Source organism: Molossus molossus, unplaced genomic scaffold (assembly GCF_014108415.1).
Source record: "Molossus molossus isolate mMolMol1 unplaced genomic scaffold, mMolMol1.p scaffold_m16_p_8, whole genome shotgun sequence".
Classification (NCBI taxonomy): domain Eukaryota; kingdom Metazoa; phylum Chordata; class Mammalia; order Chiroptera; family Molossidae; genus Molossus; species Molossus molossus.
Genome location: NW_023425402.1, coordinates 22,023,060 through 22,039,250, shown reverse-complemented (window position 1 = coordinate 22,039,250; position 16,191 = coordinate 22,023,060). Strand labels below are relative to the sequence as shown.

General features: G+C 43.5%; 1 protein-coding gene across 1 annotated transcript in view; it reads left to right on the top strand.

Moving 5' to 3' along the window:
* The window catches only part of PKHD1 (PKHD1 ciliary IPT domain containing fibrocystin/polyductin), a 471,475-nt gene that overhangs the window by 219,756 nt on the left and 235,528 nt on the right, over window positions 1-16,191 (top strand). The window contains exons 48-50 of the mRNA XM_036248838.1: window positions 1,101-1,278; window positions 2,761-2,956; window positions 13,661-13,726. Coding sequence (XP_036104731.1) covers window positions 1,101-1,278; window positions 2,761-2,956; window positions 13,661-13,726 — 440 coding nt within the window. The remainder of the gene's footprint in view (window positions 1-1,100; window positions 1,279-2,760; window positions 2,957-13,660; window positions 13,727-16,191) is intronic.

Here is a 16,191-nt window from a genome sequence, read left to right as displayed (position 1 = left end):
CCTGTGACGTTTCCATAACACATTTGCCATACTCTGCCTCACGTTCCTCATTTGATAAAATGCAGTTCTCCCAGGAACCCTTTATATAAATTAGAAAATGGGCACGAGCTTTTGGGAGAGCTAATCCACTCGTTCTTTTTCTCATGTAACAGACATGATTGAGTTGTGTGAAGGGTCCTGTGGCAGGGTACCAAAAAAGAAGAAAATATCTCCAACGTAAGACTCTCACAACCTGGGCTAACAGCACTAAAGCAAGCCCAACAACACAGAGCCGCTGTAGTGGTGTGAGCACTGGGCACTGTGCAGGACCACAAGTGAGGGGCAAGCTGCTTCTTCGTTCTGGGAAGGCTACTGAAGCCGTTTCTGCTGGGAGGAGGGCTTCTGAGAGTCTACGCACACCAGGTTCTGCATCTCGGTCATTGCTCTCCATAGAAAGAGCTATAACTGCCCTGGCTGGTTTTGCTCAGTGGTTAGAGTGTTGTACCGTGGATCAGAGAGTCCTGGGTTCATTTCCTGCTAAGGCAAGTACCTTGGTTGCAGTTTGTCCTGGCCCTGGTTGGGGTTGTGTGGGTGGCAACCACTCGATGTGTCTCTCTCACATTGATGTTTCTCTCTCTCTCTCTTCCCCCCTCTATCCCTCCCACTCTATCTGAAGATAAATGCAAAAATGTCCTCGGGTAAGGATAAAAAAAGAAAAAAAAAAAGAAAGAAAAAAATAGCTATAACTATGCAATTTTTTTCTGCTGCGGGTGAACCTGGTCTACAAAATTCTGGCCATGGACATTTCTTTGTTAAATAATAATATATGGTCCTGGAATATGTGAGTACATTAAAACAGCACTTGAGTGGCATCGGTCCTGAGCATTACTGCGTTCAGCCCACCAGACCAGTGAAATGCAGACAATGCAATGCCAGCTTCCCACTGGGGTGTTTTGACCACACAGTGACCACTGCAACTGCCACAGACACACACACAAGAAGGGGCCCAAGAGACACATGGAGAGAATAGAAGAGCAGTCACACTGATGGAAGAGAAGTACATTAGATCCAGAAGGAACAAATAACTTAAAACCCATTTTTTTCTTTTTAAATTCATGTAGAGCTAATGCTCCAGATGTTTCTTATGACTTAACCATTACCGACAGCAGAAATAAGACAACCACTGTCCATTATGTGCATGACACACTGTCTAACCCTTATGGATGGATGGCTCTCCTCTTGGACCAAGAGACCTACTCACTGCGATTTGAGACTCCGTGGATCAACCGATCCCTGCAGGTAATCTATTTCATGGTGTGTTCCATTTGCAAGGGGTTACTAGGTGTCCTTTTCTGAAATACTAATTTGCAGGTATTAGCATCTTCTGGTGTTAATAAGGAAAACTGCAGCAGCATTTGGCCAGATGAATGTAACCTGAATATGAGATATGGCTGAATAAAAAAAAAAAAAAAAAAGTAAACATGTTGTAATCTATTTAAATCTCACCTGGATTGCAGAATGGTTCTATCTAAATTTTAAACTTATTAATACAATGAAAAACAGCTTCTAAGCAATCTATAGACTTGTATTCTTAGATTATGGGTTAAGAAACAACTTAACCCAGAGAAGTGTTTGTAGACAGAGAAAAATAGCTCAACAAAGCGTTTTTATGTTGCATACTGCCACCTCGTGGTCAAAGGTTAACTTGCAAACGAAGGTCAAGACTTTCTTTGGGGTTTGGTTGAAGGAGTCAAATTTTAGACTAAATGAATTTCAGACCTGGCACTGTCTTCTCTAGCTGTTTGACCCGGGACAAGTCAGTTCACTTGTCTGGGCCTTGGTTTTCTGTCTTTACAGAGAGCAAAGATAGGAACGGTCGTGTAGGAAGTGGGTACCTTTTCTGGGGAAAAAAAAAAAAAGACATCAGGTGGATTCCCTCAAGCTTCTTTTCTTTCTTTTAACAGATTTCTTTCTTCCTGTCTCATCACACATGTTTTCCCTAAAAACCATGACAGCAGTCTCAGGGGACCGGAAGCCACTTTAGATGTGCCATAGTTCTGAGGGATCCAAAGCAGAATTTCTCTTTATCCGCTCACCATCTCTCTGAGAACAGAGAGCTCTTGTCTTCTCTGGAGGCTCCCATGAGAACATTCTGTGGAGTTTTCATGAGGTGAAGGCAGCAGATTGGTGCCTCTGGAGATGGACATCCGGGTTTCTCTCCTGGCTCAGCACTCTCCACTTTGTGATGTGGCACAAGTTCCCCAAGCCTCTGCGTGCCTCGCTCTCCTCGTCTGTAGAATGGGGCAGTAACAGTCACACTCACAGGGGGGATCTTTCAAGGGCTGAATGACTTTGTGTGAGTCCTACTTAGGCATGTAGCACATGTGACAGTGTTGGCTCTTATTGTGATAAACTGAAGGGCTGTAATCCTATCATCGCCTGCCTCTGGAAGTTAAATGAATTTCAGACCTGCTGCCTTTTGTAACTGTTGGATCTGAGACAAGTCAATTCACTTGTCTGGGCCTTGGTTTTCTCTTCGGCTAATTAAAGTTGTTAAACAAAAAGAAACTCATGGAGTCTTTCAGTCCTCACACTGTATGATTTTGTAGCTCTAGCGATGACGTTATTATGGAGTGGATTTAAATAAGCCCATTCCCCACAAGAAAAGTAGTCTGGGTGTGAACTCTCCCATTTCCAAAGTACTCGGTGTTCTTTGTAGCTCTTTTTAGAGGGAGCCTCCCTTACTAAATGAGCTCTACCATATTTTTCTCTCATTCCAAGTACTCAGCGACATTCAGCAACTTTGCTCCTGGGAATGCCCTCTGGTTGGTTCACGCCATCCCATGGCCTTACCCCGACATCCTCATCAGGTGTGGGAACCAGGTGGGGCGGTCCCAGCGGTCTCTGCTGTCACCTGGTCAAGACCAAGGCTGCGACTGGTTTTTCAATAACCAATTGAGGCAACTCACCTATCTGGGTAAGTATAATGGGAGGAGTCTTTTGAGGGCGAGTAGTCAGAAACCACCACTTATGCACGACTTTCCGACGTCTGTGTTATGAAACGATGGGACACCGAGGGCGACAGCTGTGTGTTCTGGTTAAGTGGGTGGGCTTTGAAATCAGACTGCCGGGGTTTAAATCCTAGCTCCAACACGGAGCAGCTCCTCTTTCTAAGGCTCAGCCTCCTCACCTGCAACATGAGGTAAGCATAGGACCTACCTCAAAGGAAAGAAAATTAAAGATAAAACATTTTTATCACAGTGCCTAACCCACAGCAAGTGCTTAGCACACATTGTTATTAATATGTTCAATTCACTTAAAGGCACTGTTGTATTTGTAGAAAGATCAAGTGCAGGGAAAGACAGGTTGGCTGGGTTATGGCCACAGATACTGGGAGCAGCGGAGAGGGAGGCAGCAGCTGCAGAGGGAGGGTCACTGAAGAGTGATGTTACTGCGGAAGGTGGGAAGAAAGCCGGGAAGGGAATCCGAGGTCAGGACGATGAGAAGGTGTGGAGGGCTGATCTGAAGACTAGAGCGGGGGCTGCCTCTGTCTGTGTCCGGATGTAGCATCAAGATGAAGGGTCCAGCCCCTGGCTGGTGGCTCAGTTGGTTGGAGCGCCGTCCTTTATACCAAGAAGGTTGTGGGTTTGATTCCTGGTGAGGGTGTGTATGGGAGACAACCAATGTTTCTCTTTCACACCCATGTTTCTCTCTCTCTCTCTCTCTCTTTTTTGTTCTCTAAAATCAATAAACATCCTTGGGTGAAGATTAAAAAATAAAGATGAAGGATTCAGGAGTTTCATCTTATAGGACCAGAAACCCTTCTTTGATTGCAGAGTAACAGTTGGCTAAAGGATTTCCTTATCTTCTTCTTGTGGGTGTTTCGCGGGAGATTTCTTTGGACTTTCTGGTGTTTGTCTCAGGTTCCTTTTCTGTACCTTGTCAGCAGTGGTCACTCTGAGCACTGTGATGCCCACTTACACCAACCTCAGCTCAGTGTGGTCTGTCAGGAGAATCTGTCCAAATGGGTCTGTAGAATGACAGTTTTGTTATAAATGGGTCTTCACAGATCCTGGTTAGCGTCAGGAGAACTTGTAGCACCTCAAGTCTCAGCCCTGCCACAAGCCAGACTTGTCCCTAGGATGTAGAGAGCTGGGCAGTTGTCCTGAGCCCCTTGTCCCTCTCACTTGTGCTACCGGTCAACTGAGTCTGAGCTGTCCTGGGATGATTACATTATAACAGCACCAGAGAGGAGAGTATGGTACTACCCTGGTGTTTTTTATGTTTGCCAGATGGGTTGTTGTGTATTTTATTTACACTGAATTGTACTGTTCAAATTTTATTTCTGATTTGATTCATTCATAATTGTCACCTAAAACTATAAAAACTCAGGAGGGACAGAGAGCCTGTAACTGTTTTTCCACTGGAGATGAATACCATTAGCAAGAGCAAGTAGTTGCCATTAACTTCAACTCTGACTATTCACTTGATATATATTCTGAAGCAGATTTTAATTTCAGAAGGTTCTTGCTCTATTACTTAGTGTTCTCTTCAGAAGTATGTCCATTGGTCAGATTCTGCTGACCAATGCAGATGAGTTTGAATACTCATGTAAGCCAAATGAGTTTAAATACTCACATAAGCCAAAATGATCAAGGAATATTTGGGGCTTAAAGAAAAAATAAAATCATACAGCTACAGGTTTTCTTCCCCTTTGATAGTATTATTTATTGACTTAATAGCAAGTTAGACTATTATCCCATATATGCACACAGATGGTGTAAATACTCATCTGTGTAAGTATGTACCTTTATATGTAGATGTACCTCTGTATGTATATATTGCATATATATATACACACAATGTAGGTGGGTATTTTAATATAAATTATTTTATTAGGTGTGCCATTTTCATTAATTTTTACAAAATTCTTTGTGTCAGAAAACCCCAGTATTTCTACTTTTGAATAATATGAGTTGGAAAAGGAACAGGTAGTCCCAGAGGGTTAGTTCAATGTTTGATGAACTTGGAGACCCTTGTTCTTTGAAGAAGATTCTCAGTGTTCCAAGTGGTGGCTTTGGGGCCATGTGGGCCTTCTCTATCCTCTGAGCACAAGGGGTACATAGGAGGCTAGACACGCTTCTGTTCTGTCTGGGCTGGCACGGTGCGGACATGAGGATTCAGCAGGAATGGGGCCATGTGCTGCCCTTCCTCGCTGGTCCCATGCAGCTGTGTGGAGCTGGTTATGAGTGTGAATCTCCTTCCTCCCTGTTCAGTTTCCAGCACCCTTCGGAAGGCTGATGATGCCATCATGCCTACATGGCTGTGAGGTGGTTATAGCTGGTACCTGTTCCTGTTCCGCGCCATACATTCTACATAGTGCTTAATGTACTTAATTGTGGGTTACTCTTTGATCACGTGACTTTATACGGCTACGCTGGGGCTATTCTACATAAAGTACATATAATCTAAGAAGAACGCCTAAGTCAAGACCTCACAGTCTGTATGGCCATATTCCTGGGATGAAGAAACACGGGGGGAGTTGTGTGTACAAGTTTCATTTCATTGTAGGGAAACTGCTTGATCTCCTTCAGGCCCCCTGAGTTTCCTGTGTAACTTTTAGGGGGGGGGTGTCCTGCTTCTTTTCCTGGCTGGCTTTCATTCAGGGTGCTGCTTCACTGACAACCAGCTGGGTTCCATTCGTGTTTCGACCACTTCTGAGAGGGTCATCTTTTGTATTCTCTGTGACCTTACCACATCCCCTGGGAGAGGACATTTTTATTTCAACAATCATAATTATCTTCATTTCCTGCATTTGGCGGCTGCATATGTGTGATTTAAGATACCTGGCTAATCTTAGACCCAGCTGAGAACAGGAATAATCAGAACCCAGGCGTTCTAGCTCCTGGCTCCGGATCCCTCCACTAGAGTGTGCTGCCCACCAAATAATCATTGACCACTGACCAAAAAGGGTGGGTGGGGGTGCTAGGCAGGGTCACGGGGAGAAAACTTCTCGCTGATCCCTGGCGACAGAGAAAAAAATCCCGCGCATATAATATGTTTTGACCCTCGTGTTTCTCTCTCTACCGAGGCAAGTTTTGTCTTTGTTCAGAAAACATCTTTATGGAATGCAGATTCTTTGGAAAGCTCATGGCCAGAGCTTAGGGCTTAAGGTTTTAATCAGTGGCTGGCTGGCTGTTTTACCTGGGGCATGGAATTATGAATGCTCCACGCCCCAGTGACTTCATCTATACGGCGAGGTTAAGAATACTTACTCATCTCTTGGAATCATGGTACAAAACACCCAAACATCTCCAAGTACGATGCGTGTGCTGTGTTACTTTACTACAGATTTTCTCACTAGATTATCGCTCTAGACTTTTTCCTATTTCCCTGGAAGACAAACTGTCACAGTCCTCAAACTCATCATCACCTTTCTGAAAGGCTCTCAGTTTATTTTCCTTGGCTAGATTTCGTTAGATAACAGATTCATGATAATGTGACATAGATGATAGTTTGCTCCCACGATTGACATTTGATACCTCTTAAGCAATTGCTACGCACAGAATAAGATAACCTCGCTCATTAAAAAATATCTTTTAAGAAGATTGGTTCGGGTTGTCTTTCTAAAGTCCCTGAGACTACTGTCCATAGAGACACTCAGAAAACAGACCGCAAGTGAGGTCCCGGTGGGCTACGGTTGTGTTCACACCCAGGAGGGGCGATCTTGGATGGGATAAACTATTACGGAGGATGCTTCTGAGCTGTAACTTCGGTGCCACGCTTGGGGACGGGCATGACCCTGGAACAAGTGTTCCTTTTCATCTTCCAAGTCAAACCCCAACCCAGCAAACCCATTTTTCCGTCCACACGATTTGATTCGCGGGCAGCTCACGGAGCTGCCTTCCCCGGCCGGCGTCCCACTCTCCCTGCTGTTCCTTTTCCAGGAATGTTTCCCTTCATGGTGAACTATTTTTATTTTTTAGTTACATTAACGCTATGAAATAATTAGTCAGCTAATTAATCTGGTTTACAAGCTTTGTAGGATTCTTCAGCTGTCAGTCAGGTCCAGGCCCGAGGCCTACCTCTAGCCTCAGCTCCCTTGCCCATGTGATTCCCGTTGCCATGGCTACTGGCTACATCTGCTGACACCCCACTCTCTATTTATTGCTTAATTAAGAATTTCACGCTCAGCCCTTATCTGCCTCTAAGAACAAGCACACACTGTTAAGAAATTCCAAATTTAGGCCCAGGCACAAGGAAGGCCTTTCTTGCTGGCTTGGCTGGCTGGAGCCTCTCTGAGGATCTTCTCGGCATCCCAGCCACCACCCTTCAATCAAAAATCATTAAATGGGACAGAGATAATGAGCATGTAGCATATCAAAAGAAGGATGTTTGCTTGATCCAAAGGAGGAAAAGCTGCTAGGCTCCATGCTCAGCCCCACTTCAAAGGGAGATGAGACCCCCTCGTCACTGGGGCCTGATAAAGCCTCATTTGTTCTGGGTTTGACTTATGCAGAGGTCGGGTATGTCAGAGCCCCACTGCACAGACGAGGCACCCCCACCTCCTGCCGCCACCTCCACCAGCCCCCTTCCTGGCCTTCCGCACACTCGTGTGTCAGCACTTAGGCAGCTGGGTCCCCCAAAGCATCAGGCGGAGCGTGTAATCACTGACTCTCCATCGACAATGGCCACTTGTAAGGGGGTGGCCAGGAGGAGGTCTTCCTCACAATAGGAACACAATTATTGCAGCTGCTAGGGAGGGCTATGCTTCTTCCTGTAGAAATATAATAGGACTTGCCCGAAACAGGGGGCACGTCTGTGGGGAGAGGGCGGGGTGGAGAGGGGTGGAGAAAACAATCTTGAGTTGATTATTCATATTCTGACTCTTGGAAGCCCCATGCGGAACCAGTGGGGTTCCAGCAGCTGCTCGTGCACAGCCCTCTCCTAATAATTGTACATTCTGTCAGGGGTCAACTTACTTTTGACCCTGTCCTTTTATATGGGTAAAAGGCTCTTTAGGGCAAACTGCTGGGTTGTGGCAGGGTGCATTAAACACTCACAGACCCTTCTACTCGCTTCATCCCCCACCCAACCAGCAGCCGGTGATAAATTCATATCAGATGCTGAGCCATTCACCGTTGTCCTCCTGAGTTCACACCCCGCCCCCCCCCCCCCCCGGCCCCCCAACTCCTGCACAGCGATGCCGCTGAGCTGGGACATTGTGTGAGGCGGCAGCTGAGAAAGTCCGCCTGCTAGGCTCAGAGGCTCCTGCGTAGACCACCTTTTTCTGATCGGACTGAAAAGACGTGTGTAGCCAGGCTGGCCAACGCTTGTCTCCAAGTGGCCCCCTCACCAAGATAAAGGCAGACTGTTTGGCATGGAGCCGGGGCTGTTGTCCATGAGGGCAAGTGGGCTGTAGATAGGGAGACAGATGGACTTCATTGTCTGCACCAGGTGCCCTGAAGAACTCAAGTCACAGAAGGCTCGGAAAAGATGCTGTTAACTTGGGAGATCCTGAAAATGAGGAATGTTTTCCTGAGTCTGCGGCTAGATCATGGAGACTGCCCAGGTTTCTCTTTCCTTGAAATGCAGAGGGCACTGGGTGGAGCAGGCTGCTACCTGCACCCTCCTGTCTTCAGCTGATCCAGAAGACTCGAAGCTGCTCCTCGAGAGGCAATCCTGTTAGGAGCTGAGGTGGGAAGCTGGCTCGGCTGGCTCCCAGATCTCTTTGGGAGGATTTCATAAGCAGAGCAGAATCATAATTCTTCGAAACTCGGCAGACATTCCATGCTGTGTCCCCTCTAAGGCAATCTATAGCATTCTAGTTAATAAATTAATTTACATTCTTATAGAAAATTCATTTCCCAAAGATTCCCCAGGGATTTTTGCCGGTAATATAGAGGATTGACTTCAGGGGAATGCACTCAACTTCATGGCAAAAATACAGCCACTGGAAATGTGGAAAGGGATTCTGCCTCTTGATGACAAGTAACTTCTTAAAAAGGAAAAGGGAGGAAGAAATGGAAACAAATAAGGAAGAAAGAAAAACTAAGAAGTCAGAATCAATACTTATTCTAGGGGTCACTCAGATTAAGGGGCTAATGCTCAGGGATACTGGCAGCTACCCTAAGTCCACACAGGGCTGGGCACAGGTAGCACCAACCAGTTTTAAAACTCAGCTTTTCTGACTCAGGCTCCTTACTTATCCTACTATACTGGTGGGTTTTGTTTGCATAACCTACACTTATTGATTAACTCTATTCTGCCTAAACTTGAGATGTTTGAGTATCACCTTTCCAGTTTATCTCATCCTTATGCATCCTGTACTATTATTTACTTAAGATTTTTCTTAAATCAATGCCCACACTGACTTATTTTTAAAAAAATGTTCTCAAGCAATAATATTCATTAAATCATGGGTTTAATGACCTTCAAAAATACTTTAAAAAATACTTTAACAGTTTATGCTACTAAAATTACCACCTCACATTTTATATTTTGGGAATATAATGTGGTTTGCAAGCTTTTGGTATAATAGATTAAAAGTAAGAAGTGTGAACACAAGGATCCTTTTTTTAAAAAAAAAATTGGATCTCCTCACTTGTTAAGAACACCTGCTTCTGCCCGGCTGTTGTGGCTCGATGGACTGAGCATTTCCCATGGGCTGAGAGGTCCTGGTTTGATTCCGGGTCGGGGCACATGCCTAAGTTGCGGGCTTGATCCCCAGTAGGGGGCGTGCAGGAGGCAGCTGATCGATGTTTCTCTCTCACATTGATGTTTCTATCTCTCTTTGCCTTCTTCTCTCTCTAAAAAATCAAGAAAACCATGTTGAAAAAGAAAGAACACCTGCTTCTGAGAACAAACCACGTTTTTGAGAGTACGGTATGAGAGAAGTTGTAAAATTCCTCAATTCGGTGCTTTCTAGACGTGCCTTGTGGGCAAACAGCTGGGATGCTTGCTACCAGGCTCCTCCCTGCAAGTTCTGGTTCTGTAGATCTGCAGAGGGCCCAGGAAATCACAAATGCCCCATGCGTGGCAAACATCGCTCTGAGTCAGAATAACAATTGTTATTGTTCTCTGAGTTAATTAAGAAGATTTAATTGAGCTAACTCTCAGGACTGTGGTTAATGCAGATGTATCTATCGGTGTCTCGATCAAGTTCTTTTACTCTTACACTTAAAAAACTCACACTCTTTTAAGAATGTATGTTGAAGTAGATCACAGGGTTTTCATATAATGTTTCTATGAAGGTTTTTAAGAGGTCCTGTGTGACGAGGGCCAAGGTTACTCTGGCACTGTCTCTGTGAGGCTGCAATCAGACAGGCGTGTGGCCTCGTGAATCAAACTTCAGCTGCCCAGGGACCAACTGACAAGTAAGCCTTCTTGTGGCTAAGTGAAAGAGGCTAATGTCTGGGGAGCAAGGTCAAGTTCAGTGAACAGGTAAGGAGGAGCAGAGCCAGAATGTACAGGTGTGTGAGGCAGGTCCAGGGAAAGAGGTGGAGGTAGCTGATAGGGCAAGCTAAACTGAACATGCAGAGAGAGGACCCAGTCCAGCAGCTGGCTCAGGAAGACAGAGCTGGAGTCTGGGCCTAGGGCTGACAGAGGCAGAGAGAGAAAGCAGGAGCCAGGGTGAGAATGAACCGAATCTGCAGACACAGACCACAGTTGCTGTTCTGTGCTCTCTCCATGTGTAGTCAATGGCTGACTCATGCTATATAAATGCAGGTCAGATGAGAGGTCCTCACATGTGCCTCAACCTCCATGGTGAAGTGAGAATATCAATGAGGAATAAAGTAGGAAAGGAGTCTACAACCTGCTGAGATGCCATGTGCTTTTTCTTTCTGTGTAGATACCTATTTATCTCTCCAAAATTCCAAGAGAGAATGATTACTTTTTCTCTCCTCTAGTGTCCCAGTGAAGACAAACTTTGCCAAGCACAGCATGTACCTCTGGTAGACACTAGTATCATTTCCAGCCGAGGAGTTCTCTTTCCTTTTACCAGAAACTATTTCCTTAGCACATTTTCTCTTCCTCCTAGATGTCTGTATTTATAGCAAGCTCAGATCATATAACACCTGTCAGAATCACTTGGCCATAATTAACCCATAGACTTCTTTTGTTTTGAGGACCAATCAGATATTCTCATAGTCTGGGAAGGATCAGCTGCAATAAGGCTCCATTTATAAACAAAGCAGATTAACCATTCTCATATTGCAAACACAGAATCAAAAATCATAAGCACTGAGAAAACATATGTGCAGCATCACAGCTTGTGGAAGGCTTTTAAACCCTTCCCAAGACAATACCTTTATTCCCATGTGATTTCCATATTTATTCGGAAATGACACTTAACAGGTACTGTGTCTTTTATAGTGCTTAACAGATTTTAGCAGAGCTGGTCAACATGCTCACAACTCCAAACATCGTGGCCCATCATGATGAGGGGCAGCCGTAAAAAGAGTGAAAAGAATAAAAGCATATTTCTTGAGTTTTGCGGACTGGCTCTTAGAATCATAAGCATGTCTGAATACCAGGGGCGAGAATAGCTAACTTTTTTCTCCATAATGTGCCAGGCACTAAGCCTATTGCATAGATTATTTCATCTCTTCTTCCCAATAACCCTGTGAGGCAGACAGTATGATTATTCCCATTTTATGGATGAAGTGACTGAGCTTCAGAAGAGTGAATAACTTGTCAGTTGCCCACATATAGGAACTGAAGGACCCAGGATTCAAATTTAGGCAGTTGGACTGCAGCACCCACATTCTTCCCCCCACTCTCCACAACACCACTCTCAGGACACAGAAATGGTGTTTGGGAAGAAATAGCTCTGAGCCATGCGCACATGCTCTGCAGAAGGGCATGGACAGGTAGTGGTGGGATGGAAAATCAGACATTTTGACTTTTGGTAACTTTTCTCTGGTACTGAAACTGCTTTTCTTGGATTGAATGACATTCACACATTCACTTGAATAAAGGGAGCAATAACCCTGCTGGTTTGGCTCAGCAGTTACAGCATTGGCCTGCAGACCGGAGAGTCCTAGGTTCGGTTCCTGCTAAGGACACATAACTCGGTTGCAGTTTGTCCCCAGCACCAGTTGGGGTCGTGTGGGTGGCAACCACTCAATGTGTCTCTCTCAAGTCGATGCCACTCCCCCCCCCCCCCCCGCTCTATCTGAAGATAAATGCAAAAATGTACTTGGGTGAGGATTTAAAATAAAGAATAAAAGGAGCAATAGCTTTGCAAATGTATCTTTTAGTTTCCATCCTTAACTAAACACAGTTGATGCTGGACATATATTTGCTAAATTGAGAGCTGGCTTAGAATAAATATTACAGTATGATTTTAAAGAACTTTAGGAAATGCATCCATCATTTGAGCAAAATGATGAATGAAATTGGGTAAGTTAGACATTCTAGAATAAAAAAGAGATAAGAAAGACATTTTAGTGGCTTTATTATTATTGTTATTAAAGACAGAAAAGTGGGTGAACTATGCAATAGGATAAAGAAACAATATACGTGGGGTCTTGGAAGTAGCAATGAACATGTGAAAGAACGTGGTGGCCATTGTACCTGGTCTCAAAATGTATACAGTGTTGGGAGAAAGCCACAGACTCATGCTTTTTATAATGGGAAGAAATTCAAATGAGAACAATGATCAAAATGTGAATAGAAGAATAAAAGAGGTCTCTTCATGCATTCCTTTGGGGATGATTTTCTTTGTAATGTTCTGAAGCTTATGCTTTGTATAGAAGGGTGGATTCTTGGTCTATTTCACTCTGCGTTGGAGCAGAGGGCTCAGGGATCCAGGGAAAGGCCAATGGAGAGCATGGGTTTGACCAAGGTCTCAAGGCTGCAGACTTCAGCAGCAGTGGGCCCTCCGATGGTGGGAGGTGCTGGCTCCCCATGACATCTGATAAGGCAGAAAGGTAATTAACCAATAAGAGACAAGGTGTTACCAGAAAGTGGAGTTTGCGCACCTGATTACTAATTAATCAGGCGTGAGAGCACCTTGTAGATGCATTCACTATTTAATTATAGCAGCCTCTTTCGGCAAAGGAGCATATGTTCCCAGCTTAATCTACTGGTTTATACTGACATCAAGTTGTCATTATCAGAAAGAATCAGGCCTTTTGATTATTTCCACTAATTTATCGAACACTTAAAATTAATGAACCCCAGGCCTTTAAAATGTGCTCAGTTGGTTTGGAAGATGGAAGAAGAAAGGGGGGCAGGGTGGAGAAAAGCCTTCATTAAAAGAACAATTTAGATAAAGGTAAAGCAAATACATTTCATGGGTGATCTGAACTCTATTGGTGAAAAACAGGAATTCTACAAGCTGAGCTTTCAAAATGATGGAGAGGAAATAGGGTACGAGGTACACCCTGCCGACCAATATTGGCCTTCAAAGAACATATGTCTCAAGGTTTTTATCCCCTAATTATCTATGTGCAGATTCTTGGGAAAACCTCAGTGCAATTAAGTTTAATCAAATAAAAGCAATCAAACTCAAATGTTGGAAATTACTGTTAGAGGGGACTTTATTTGTATTTTATTTTTAAAATTTAGTGATGTTGGGGAGAATATAGCATAAAGCCACCATTCTCACATATGAATATCTTTTGTGTTAAGACCATCTTTGCATCACATCCATGTTGTGGCTTTTTGTGTTCAGTTTCAGGTGAAGGCCAAGTCCAAGTGATTCTCCAGGTGAAGGAAGGTGTGCCCCCAACTATTTCAGGTGAGTATTAACCCCCACAAATAGAAATGCCTGGTACATACAGTACAATGTCCTCCCACAATGGTTCTACAAATTCTTCCCATTGTGTTGTTTATAAACAGGCAGGTATCTGTCCTCATGCTTTTATGCCTAACAGCTCTGTGGTGCCAACCCTATAGCTACAGTGTGTCTGTTGTCACAGAAAGATCTAAGAAGGGCACATTTCAAATCATTGGAAAGTAAGATGAAAACATGTACATATGCACATTTTATAAATTATGGACCATATGTGCACACAGGAGTCCGAATCTGCAGCTGGGCTATTGGCCCCCACCAAACGGAAAAAAAAAAAAATCAGGGTATCTCAACTTTTAATTGTTCCCAGTAATTTCAGGAAATCATGGTAAACAAACCATCCCCCAAAGTCAGATGGTTCTGTGGAATGGTTCTAACTCATAAAAGCCAAATTTTCAAAGACTAAATGACTCATGAGCACCTTCTAATGCATTTCATTGTTTGTTTTTGTTTATTCTGAGTCCGTTTAACTGGATGTTTGTAGTAGGGAGACATCTTTTCCAAGGTCCAGTTTTCCTTTGATTTCCAGTGGCGTTTTTGCCCCGTTAGAGCAGAGCCTATGCTAATCATAAAATGGTTAATTCCTCCACGGAAATTAATAAATAACTGAAGCAAAGGTACTGAACATAAACTATAAAGTAGAAGTACTGATGCTTACTACTCCATATTATTGGACTAGAAAGAATCTGATTCTTTGTTTTCATAACTGTTCTGAGCTGCCGTAAACCCTGACCTTCCTTTTTTTCTTTTTCTTCAAAAAATAACAGAGACTTTATTCAGTCTCTGCATGAAGCAACTTCTCTTTTTATTTTTAAATTTTAAAATCTTATTTGTCAATTATAGTTGATGTTTAATATTTTATTAGTTTAAGGTGTACAGCATGGTGATCATTTATATGTCTATGAAGTGATTCCCCCCAATGAATTTAGTATCCATTTGGCTCCATACATAGTTATTACAATATGATTGATGATATTCTTTGTTTTGTACATTACACCCCCAGGATTTATTTATCTATTTATCCTCATCTGAGGACACTTTTCCATTTTTGTTCAGATAGAGTAGGAGGGAGACACAGGGAGAGACAGAGAGAGAGAAACATTGGCATGAAAGGACACATTGAGTGGCTGTCTCCTGCATGACCCCAACTAGGGCCAGGGACAAATCTCAACCGAGGTACGTGCCCTTGACTAGAATCGAACCGGTGACTCATTGGTCCCTGGGCTGATGCTCTAAACCCTGAGCCAAAACAGCCAGGGCTCCATTTTACCTTTTCTACCATCTTCCCAACATCTCTTCCATCTGGCGACCATCAGCTTGTTCTCCATCTTTATGAGTTTGTTTCTGTTTTGTTTTAGATGGCTCCAAAAAGCCTTAGTAATTGAGTGCCTCTTGTGGGAGGTACAAGAGGACAGAGCGATAGGCAATGGTCTGATTTTATGGGGTCTTATGGTCAGCTAGATGTCAATCAAATGATTAAATTTCCAATAACTGTTACCAAGGGAAAGTATCTTACAGTTGTCTCTGAAAGTTCTGTGTTCAAAATCCTCACAAAGAGATTAGATTGGTTAAGTCAGTCCCTGTTTTATAGAGAATCTAGCTATTGGGGAAGCTCTCATGCCAGGACCCTTCAGAGGATACTGAACCATTTATGACAGCCAGTCCTCGTTCAACAGCTGTGGTTAGGGTGGCATGCCACCGCACTTAGTATGAAGGTTCCTGTGCTGAGGACTCCTTGGAAGGACAATGTGAGTGCCCAGCACCTAGGGTCTTTTCAGCAGGGGTCAGTTTAACTGGGAGATACATCGTTTGATCTGTGAATTACAATATGATGAGTAAATAGAAAGCCAATGCTTAATGGAATTGTAGAACTTTAATAAGGGAATAAACATCATAGGCTATCCTATCCAGGTGCCCCATTTCATAAATGAGCGTGTGGAAGCCTAGACAGTTTACGTGGACACCTCCGTAGTCAGTGGTTAGCCTGGATGAGAACTCAGTTTCCCGGTTCATTCTAGTGTTCTTTCTGCTATGTGTTAAGGCACTTCAGTTACCTTTTATGGCATATATAGATGTATGAATTCGGTTAGGATCAATAACGTATAGCCAGTTTTCCTAGCCTATGTAGTTTGGGACAGAAAACTATTCTAAAATGCAGGAAGTCACAGAGTTAGTACATTACCATTCTTTAGAAAGAAATTCAAATATTAATATGGTTCCCAGGCATTGCCTGATTCCCATAGTGTAGGGTATATGTGCAAATGTCAAAAGTTAAATAAATATGGGTGTGTATTTTACTTAATGAATAGCTCTATGAAAGATAGTAAAATTATTACAACATAAAAAATTATTTGACAAAACAAGAATGAAATAATTCATGGAGTTCTATCTATATGTTAACCTATTCAGGG